The 9,954-nt window shown below is 43.3% G+C and overlaps 1 protein-coding gene across 4 annotated transcripts; it reads left to right on the top strand.

Moving 5' to 3' along the window:
- Positions 1 to 490: 490 nt before the first annotated feature.
- TBXT (T-box transcription factor T) lies at positions 491 to 7,677 on the top strand (the record flags this gene model as incomplete). Of its 4 annotated transcripts, none has more annotated exons than XM_080341737.1 (8): positions 491 to 696; positions 868 to 1,132; positions 1,719 to 1,853; positions 2,572 to 2,633; positions 2,727 to 2,788; positions 3,728 to 3,901; positions 5,434 to 5,563; positions 7,410 to 7,677. In XM_080341737.1, 8 exons carry the CDS (start codon positions 491 to 493, stop codon positions 7,675 to 7,677), a joined length of 1,302 nt encoding a protein of 433 aa, XP_080197863.1. The 4 variants fall into 4 exon arrangements, with proteins under 4 accessions (XP_080197863.1, XP_080197862.1, XP_080197861.1 ...); XM_080341736.1 differs by having other exon boundaries at positions 3,725 to 3,901; XM_080341735.1 differs by having other exon boundaries at positions 3,725 to 3,901; positions 5,431 to 5,563.
- Between the last annotated feature and the right edge of the window lie 2,277 nt (positions 7,678 to 9,954).

Here is a 9,954-nt window from a genome sequence, read left to right as displayed (position 1 = left end):
CCTGGGGGCTCGCTGTGGCGGGCGTCAGTGGCCCCGTTAATGACTGCAGCAGGGAGGCGGGAGGGTGCCGTACGCAGGTTATGAGGCTGTTGCCGAGATGGGCCATTTCCTCCGCGGCTGCCGGAGCCCCGGCCCCGGCGGCTTTGATAGAGGTGCAAACATTTGGGGGCAGATTTACATAAAATAGCCGCGTTTAATCCCGCGGGCTGCAATTAACATCACAGGCTTCCCCGGGCACCGTTGTGATATGGCCGCGGGCAGCCAATCGGAAAGGCCGGTCGGAGAGATCAAAGCGGCCGTCCGCCAATCAGCGAGGCCCCCCCGCCGGCATTGTGATGTCACCGGGGGGGGTGTTTATGACGGGGTATAACAGCGGCCCCTTCCCCGCTTCTGCTTGCTGGGGCCGCGGAGGTCAAGTGGAGTCAGCTCCGGCCCCGCCGCTCGGGGCTCTGCCAGGGCGGCTGCCCCGCTGGGCGGGTGCGGGGCCAGGATGAGCTCCCCCGGGGCGGAGGGCGCGGGCAAGCCCCTGCAGTACCGCGTGGATCACCTGCTGAGCGCCGTGGAGAGCGAGCTGCAGGCGGGCAGCGAGAAGGGAGACCCCACGGAGCGGGAGCTGCGGGTCACGCTGGAGGACAGCGACCTGTGGCTGCGCTTCAAGGAGCTCACCAACGAGATGATCGTCACCAAAAACGGCAGGTAGGGGTGACGCGGGCCCCGCGCCCTCCTGCCGCCTTCGCCCCCGGCCCACGCACATCCCCCGCGGGGGCGGGGGGTCCAGGGGTCCCGGCGGCGGCGGTCGCCCCGCTGAGCCCGGGGGGGCCGGGGGCTGCCCCCCGCCGTGCCTCGCGCCTCCGTGTCGCCCCGCAGGAGGATGTTCCCGGTGCTGAAGGTGAGCGTGTCGGGGCTGGACCCCAACGCCATGTACTCCTTCCTGCTGGACTTCGTGGCGGCCGACGGGCACCGCTGGAAGTACGTGAACGGGGAGTGGGTGCTGGGCGGGAAGCCGGAGCCGCAGGCGCCCAGCTGCGTCTACATCCACCCCGACTCGCCCAACTTCGGCGCGCACTGGATGAAGGCGCCCGTCTCCTTCAGCAAAGTCAAACTCACCAACAAGCTTAACGGCGGCGGGCAGGTAAGCACCAGGACCGGCACCGGCTCCGGGCCGCCCTCACCCGCTCAAAGGGACAGGACTGGACCGATCCGGCCTGTGGGGTGGCAGGGGTCCGGCCGGGCCACCGCTTACGCCCTCCTTCATGTTCCTTTTTATATCGCTGCTATCAGAAGTGCTGGGGTGGGTTGCACTTTTTCTTCCCCCCCGCCTCTTTCCCACTGCCCTGAACTGCGCTTTTCCAGCAGAAGTGGTCTTTCGGCACAGGATGGGTGCCCTGATGTTTTGACCTTATTTTTTTTTAAATGTCTATCTGGTCTGAATAGCGCAAGCGGTGTTGTTGGTGCATCTTTCTGGCTACTTATTGCCACCTGTTTGCCACTACGCAAGCTATCCTGTTAAGTAACAGGGATGTGGATAACTAGGCAAAAAGTTGGGGTGTCTGATTACAGTGTTCCTTTTCTTACAGCTTCACTTTTAGGGTTTATCTGTACCTGTGGCCTCTTCTCTGCTGGAAAGATGGATCGTTAGATCCTTTAAAACCTCAATGTTTTCTGTGCCTGTCAGCATCTGCCCTCGTTCTGTCACTGCTCTGTCTGTTTGCTCACAGATCATGTTGAACTCTCTGCACAAGTATGAGCCAAGGATTCATATAGTGCGAGTGGGTGGCCCACAGCGGATGATCACCAGCCATTCCTTCCCAGAGACTCAGTTTATAGCTGTGACGGCCTACCAGAATGAGGAGGTATGCACAGCGGGGAAGAAAGGATGCAAGTACCAGGAGGTTTCAAGTGGCAAAGTGCATGTTGCAGAGCAGAATAATGGATCTCTTTTCACATTTTTCAGTTCTTCCTGTGCTCTGTTTGAAGCTAAATGTAAAAAATTAATTTAATGTGTGCGAAAGGCCTGTGCACATATAATAACACAATCTGATCACTGTTTGTCTCAATATGTACTGCAAATTTTGCAAGGGAGTAATTCTTAAAATATTCAGTGGTGCAAACAAGTATGGTAAGAAATACAGTTGTCATTGTCAGTTAAATAGTGAAATAACTGGATGTGCCATTTTCAAAACTAGTCTTTCTCTGATAGCCAAAATGAGTATCGATGTTTAATGAATCCGTAAATTACCAATCTTTGAGATGTTTTTGATACTCATTCTGCTCCGGCTTGGATGTGAAGCATTTTGTAACTCTTTACTGTACTAACATTCTTAGCTGTTTCCCAAGCAATCCAGTCTCTTAGAATTTGGCAGATGGGCTAATTCCTAGCAATCTGCTAAGACTTCAGAACTTACAGGATGTTTAATTGATTTTTGTAAATTGGTTTCACAGGACTAATCTTATTTCTTCAAAAATCTGCCATTTTGCTGACTTCAATGGATAGTCCTAATTTGAATCCTAATATTTGTATGATAATGGATGTTGATACTTGCAAATAAAGATATTTGTTGTTGTTTTTAGATCACAGCTTTAAAAATCAAATACAATCCATTTGCAAAGGCCTTTCTTGATGCAAAAGAAAGGTGAGAGCTCTTAACTCTGTTCTAAAGTGTGGTTTTTTTACAGAGATTTGTAAAAGTATATTCTTAACTAATACAACATGGTTTCTTTTATAGAAGTGATCACAAAGACATGATGGAGGAAGTGGGAGATAACCAGCAGTCTGGATATTCGCAGTGTATGTTTCCTTTCGTTCTGTGTCATGAACTTAACTTTGATTTCTTCCATCTCATCTGTTATGTTAAGCAAAACTTTGAGAGTGGTGTTTGCTGGCTGGGTTGTGTAGTTCATAGGGAGAATAATATTACTGATCTTTATGATGGTGGTTCATGCAGGTTTATGTTTGTATAAACGTTATGATCTATGTGTGTGTGATTAAGACATCTGTATTACATTCAAAATTATTTGACAGAACCTTGCAGTTACCTTCATGTCCAAAAAGACAGCTGCTTTTGTATACAAGGACAGCAATATGCATATGGGTATGGAGACAAAAGTTTACTTCAAAATACTGCAGAAAATTATTGAAATGGTACTTGTGTTTTAAGTACTTTAAGAAAATTAGGGATATTTGCTTAAAAAGTTGGTTTAGATGAATAAAAAGTATTTGTGTTTTAATGATTTCTGTTTTAACAGATTATTGCAAAAAAATGTTTGCAGCCTATTAAGAGAGAAAGCTGAGTTGCAGTAGGAATTATTTTGTTTTAGTGAAAATACTACTTCTTAGCGATCTGAGAAATCTCAGAATGTACCTGTAGATTGAGACCACCAAAGAGCAATTTAAAACTGAAGATAACACTAATGATTACTGAGCAAACACTACCTGTGCAAGGAAGAGTTTAACCATTTCAGTGTTTCCTTATTGCGATTGTAATTAATTGATAAGTTTAAAAATGTTAGCTTGACATAGAGCTTCTTCTAAGCTGTTTTCTAACTTTCATTTTATTCATTCAAGAAAGTTGTATATATCTTGACTTTTCAGCCATGCTGAAACTCTTGCTTCCTTTCCCGAGTGTTGATTTCCTCATTTATCAATTATGTATCTTGGTTTGTGATTCTTTCCCTGCCTGGCCGCATCTTGTACCCATCTTACAAACCTTTTGCTTTTTCACAGTAGGTAGCTGGCTTATTCCTGGGACTGGGACTCTGTGCCCACCTGCCAATCCTCACCCTCAGTTCGGAGCCCCTCTGTCACTCTCCCCTGCTCACAGCTGTGAAAGGTACTCATCGCTGAGGAACCACCGTCCTGCCCCATACCCCAGCCCCTACACCCACAGAAACAACTCACCAAGTAAGTCTGACTCTGTAAAAAGCTCTGTAAAAAGAAGGGGAATGAGCCGAGGGATGTGAGTCTTGAGTGGCGTGTGTCTTGAGTGATGCCACAGAAATTGTGGTTGCTATCTAGCTCAGTTGGCACAGAGGGCATGGAGCCAGCTTTGCGAAGAAATAGGGATGATGAGTACATATCCTCAGTCTCTTTATGATGGAAAAACTGAAGGTGTGTAGAACTGTCTCCTTCTAATTGATTATATTATATTGTGTGAGTTTTGTCTTGAGCTCTTGAATTCTTGTGACCAAATGAGGTTAAAATTATTTTGACTCTTTTTAAAGTTAAGTTTTAAAGTGAGGATATTAATGATTAGTTATAGGTAATACGATGAAATTAATTATATGTCCAATTCTATTAATAGTGTCACTTGTTATTAATATATAATAAATGAGGGCCTTGTTCTCACAGTTATACTTGCCTGTTGCTGTACTTAACACTAGTGCATTAAGGTTGTTCTCAATGAATGTGTCAGAATTGGTGCTCAGAAATAGCCAAGTTAAGGGAGTGGAGAGAAATGCATTTTTAACAGCGATTTTAAAAAAATACATTATTAGCTCTCTTTCACTTTCTCTTTCTTTCTCTTGTTAAAAGTTTTTGCTCTTCAGCATGTATGGATATTGAAGGTTTCCATTTAAAAAAAATATTTAATAGCTTGAATTGTGAAGTAATACACAGGCTTCCAGAGGCAGCCTGGTCAATCTTGTATGGTGCTTTGCAGTTCATTTTAAAGCAGAAAACTAGCTTTCTGTGGACTTTACTTGTGTCTTGGAAATATTATGCAAGTTTTATGACTTAAAATGGAATAAAAGAACAGAACATCTCTGGTGTTCCTCCCTGTTCCCCAGTCCTTAACAAGGAACATCTTCTTCTTCCTTTAGCTATCTTCTGGTAACTTCTTTCTGGTTATGGATGCTTGTATGGAATTCCATTTACAGCTTCCCAGTGCCTCTGCCATGTTGACCAGCCAGCTTTGGTAGTACTTTAAACCGCAGTTCTCATGGTGCCTAAGGCAGATTTTAGAGCTTATAATGGCACGCTCAGCTCAAAACTGGGATGTGTGGTTGAGTGATAAGCTTATTATCTGGGGCTGTCAAACTATTATTGCTAATGTAGAAGTCGGAGATAAAGAAGGTGCTGGAGGAGTGATTGGGATAGTGTACATAAGGAGCATATCTCTTCCCTCTGACTGAATGAAGAAGCGTGAGCTGAATAAGCAGCTGGTTTGAGGACGGCTTTTTGGCTACAGATGCTTCATAGAAATAAGACTTTGGAATTGTAAGTTGAACAAAACAACACATCAGGAGGGGCATGCCAGTGAAGTTTTAAAATTGACACAACTGGTAGCTGACTTCACTTTCCTGTGTGTGTCAAGTTTGGTTTTTTACAAGGCAGTAGTGGGGAGGGTCATTTAAAGCTGTACATTGCATTTGAATACAAGATTGTCATTTGTTCTGATTCTAGCGTTTTTAAGTGCCTGCTTGTTTTCTCAGCAGCCTATACCGATAACTCCTCTGCCTGCCTTTCCATGCTGCAGTCCCATGACAACTGGTCTTCTCTAGGACTTCCCACACACACGACGATGCTGCCCATGAGTCACAGCACTGGCACAGCTACCAGCTCCAGGTAGGAGTCCATCCCTCAGCAGCCCTCAAACTGGTACATTGATACTTTCTAGGAAGAGAAGGCTGAAAAAGGAGGCAAAGAGTTAACCAGCAAATTAGAAATCCCTATGGCCATGTGTGACTCAATGGCTATTTGGGATGGGGTGGTGTCACTGAGAAGCACTATTTACAATAAAAATATTGAAGAAGCAGATAAAAACTATATTTTTGTGGTTTGGATTTGGCAATGTAGATGCTTGTGATAGCAATATCTGATATATGAAGGACTGCAAATCACTTAGACAAACATCCATTGAGTTTGAAGATTCACTTTTAAGCTTCATCTCTGTTTTGATTAAAAGCAAAATGGTGTTTAAAAAGTTCAGTTTTGATCTATTGCATTTAGCCGGTCACTTTCTCATCCATCTCCACAAACCCTTGTTCTGCTACAAATGAATGGGCAGTGAACCATAATGTGGAGAAAGGAGCAAGTGGTTGGAGCTGTAATTCTTTACTTGAGCATTGCCACAGAAGCCACCATAGCTTGGGATTATGTACTCTGTGAAAACCTTTCCCATTTTGTGATCATATAAAAGTATCTTTTCTTGTACTTTTTTTTATCTCAAAGTTTTGGATCCTTTAGCAGAGATTTAGTTTACAGTCAGTCCCTTGGAGCTAAACTTGCAAATTTGAAGAAATACAAATAAAGTGGTAAAATCTTTGCTATTAAGAACAGGGGGATGAGATTTGGACATCTTTCTTGGCAATTCAGATCTACCGCTCTGTTTGTGAAAAGCATTTTTATTTGAACCATGCACGTAGACACTTAGCTATTAATCAGAGTATGTACTACTACACAGGATAAAATAACTGTATCACTGAATGTAAGTTTAGTCCTTAACATATGTTTATAAAGTAAAAAAGTCCTCCTGGCACTTCTTTCCATGTCTGGCCCCCAGGATCCATACTGGGAAATTTGCAAAGTCCACTGAGTTTCAGTTGCTGCACTAACAGTTGTCCAGTACATAAAACCAGTAGAATTGGAACTGTGGGGCCTGAAGAAAGGCTTTTCTGCCATCCCTTTTGTCTAAGTCCTTGTTTGAAAGTAAGGAGAATATTATTTTTTGTTAAATTGCTTGGGATCAATAGGTAGAAAGTGCTATGTAGTGTTACACAGCAGGGCTGAAATTATAGTGTTTCTCTTGAATCAGCTTGTTTATTTTAATTCGTGTGTGTGTTTATACATATGTGTATACATACACACATACCCAGAAGAGGGTGTGGAGGCTCTAGTGTCCTGAGAAGGGTTTTTTTCCTTTTAAGCAGCCCTTTCTGTAGTATTTGTGGAATCTACTACCATCAATCTAGCTTAACATGAGATGATGAACAAAGTCCTAGAAGGGCTGAATTGCCGTCTGGAGGCATCTGTCCATTTCTGACTACAGAGGCACTCAAGGGGAATTAGGGCTTTTACAGACTCATGGCAATGGATTCAAACCTGTCTGGGTCCATCAGCTGCTGTGTCCAGCCACCTCCATCATGTGGCTTTCCCCTGAGAAAAGGGTATGGCATGGCTCAGGAATCAGCTCTCAAACCTCTGCATTTTTCAGACCAGCCTGTTCATTCCTCAGTTTGGCTTAAAATTTGCTAGCATACCCAGTGCTGGAACCTGCTGTTGGAAAAACAGGGTGAACAAGACCTCCTGCCTGGACATCCTTCGTACCCTGCAATGGCTGAAAGATTCCTAAAGAAATTCGCTGTCTCCAGCAAATGAACCCAGCTTTGGAGGTGTGTTGTGACCTGAGCACCTGCCAGCAGGGACCAAAGTCATTAATAACCTATTTTATTTATCCTTTTCCCCCTTTCAGTCAGTATCCCAACTTATGGTCTGTGAGTAACAACACCATCACACCGGTGTCTCAGTCAAGTGGGATATCCAACGGCCTCAGCTCCCAATTTTTACGTGGCTCTCCAGCACACTACACCGCCCTTCCACACCCGGTTCCTGCTGCCTCCTCTGCCTCCCCCCTGTACGATGGGGGGGCACACACGGACCTTCCCGACAGCCAGTACGATGCCTCCGCACACGCCAGGCTCGCATCCACGTGGACGCCCGTCACCCCCCCTTCCATGTAAACCCAGACCTTTCCCTATAAGACAGACTTTGTAGCTACTGAGTTACTTTAAGTGATTAATCCTCAAGGAAGAGAAAAAAGGACACATGAAGTAAATTACAGACAAAGCATCTGCACTGCTTTGTAGAGCATCTACATTATACCTCTTACAGTGAACAGTGCATCACTGACTTCATGTAGAGTTTACAAACCCGGTGAGTGTGCAATTCTGAGAGCAGATTCACTGCTTTTAAGTTTTTTGTTTGTTTGTTTTTTGTTTTGTTTTGTGGGGTTTTTTTTTTTAATTATTAATTTTGGTAGACCTAAGTTTTAAAACTTTGACTTAGTTTCAAAATTTCTCAGTGTTCACAGACCTGAAGTTTGGTGTTGTTCTTATCTGGACAACTTTCTTGAGTGAGTTACTCCTAGTTTTTCAGTTTTTGGGGTTTTTTTTATGGCAAACTTAGCTGTAGTCATGAAAAGTTTTATTAACCGTCTAGTTAGAAGCGTTCTGAAATATGCACAAATGTAGCTGAGCAGTGAAGTTTTTGGAAAATCATGTGCACTAACACGTATTTGCCTCACAAATACGTTGTGTTCTTAATGTATGCTTATTTCCTTGCTGCTGAATTAATGTTGAGACAATCTGCAAGAACTAATAAATGCGGTATTAATGTTTGGTCTATTTCGTTTTACCCCAAAGACTCCTTTAGAGGTAAGTTTTGCTGTTTGATCATATAGATTTCAATACCTGTCAGCTTGGGTAAGCAATGCACTTCAAACAGCCAGTGTCTTAATAAGGAGCCTTATCCAAAACCTTTTGGAGCCATTGGAAAAACATCACTGTTTTTTTTAATGGTCTCTGGCTCAGGCCTTAAGGGAGGGAATTCAAAACCTGGAGAATCATCCTAATTTATTTTATTTCAATATTGTACTCTGTTGATCTATATTTATTATTTGGTAAATTACAACTTTATTTTCTACATGTTAAGATATGTAAATAATCCCTCAACCTATGGTGTACTCTTTTAAGACAATCATATATGGGATATGTCACCCAATGGCACATTGAACAGCATTGGATGTAAGTATTTAACTTATTGTAAGAGTGAAAGCTCTATTTACCATAAATTTTGGGGAAAAGTGCAGATATACTAAGCTTTAAAATACGCTGTCTGCTTGACTTGCTGGAAAGATCAGGTCCTGATAAAACACTTCGTTCAGGACTGATATTAAGTAATATGATCTACATTTCTGATGCAGGCTAAGCCAAAACATTATTCTTGCACGTCTCTTTTCTCACTGACTCTCACTTTCCTTGGGATATGTACTTGCCAATTGTTTTGCATAAGCCATATTAAAGAACTTTTATATTGAAGTGCCTAATATAGCAAAGCAAAATTCTGTATCAGGGAATTCCTTATACATCTCATCGATGTGTGCTCGTGTGCTACAGTGGCAGCTTTAGGATGAAAAGCAAATATTTGCCACCATTTTGGTTTCTCTGGCACCCTACGGGCACGTCTCTGCACCTGGAAAGACTTTGGCAGGGCTTTCTCCCTGCAGAAGGATTTGTGTGCAACTGCAGGCTGTGGTTTCTCGGAGACTCTCCAGCAGGAGACAGCACCAGAAGCAGATGGCTGCATGACCGTGTTCTCTGTCAATATGTAAATATTGATCTAAGCGCTCCTATTTTATTGTGAAAGTAAAATGTGTAAATGATGTAAGTGCATTATTATTTAGACTATTTTGTAGAAGTTAGCAACATATTTCATTCTGAGTTTTTTTAACTTGTATTTAGGAATTATAATTTAAACTGGAAAAAAAAATAAAGATTCTTAAGTAAACGTAATGGCTTTATTTCCAGTTTGTAGGGGGTGGTGGGAAAGACATGCTGAACCTACAATCTGTTGACCTTCTGTGGCACAGTTTCACAAGTGGCTCCTGCTGTACAGCAGCTTCCAGCTGTGGGTGAAGGGTCAGAGAGTTCTTCGTAACCAAATTAATGATTATTTAGTCATAGAGAACCTCAAAGGATCTCTTGAGATGCTGCATACATTCTTTTCATCTGCTTCTCTTTTTTCTTTTTTTTCCTTCTCATTTTGGTAAATTCCTGACTGACTGGTGGTCAGGGCTGGTAACTGCAACTGGTGTCACTTCTGAGAAATGACATGATCAGTGGCAGAGCCCAGAGAGGTGGTAGATGCCACATCCGTGGAAACATTCAAGGCCAGGCTGAATAAGGCTCTGAACAACCTGATCTAGTTGAAGATGTCCTGGCTTATTGCAGGGGGGCTGG

The sequence above is a fragment of the Nesoenas mayeri genome (assembly GCF_963082525.1).
Source record: "Nesoenas mayeri genome assembly, chromosome: 3".
In the NCBI taxonomy this organism is placed as follows: domain Eukaryota; kingdom Metazoa; phylum Chordata; class Aves; order Columbiformes; family Columbidae; genus Nesoenas; species Nesoenas mayeri.
The sequence above is the reverse complement of the archived record's forward strand: the minus strand, read 5'-3'. Positions and strand labels throughout refer to the sequence as shown.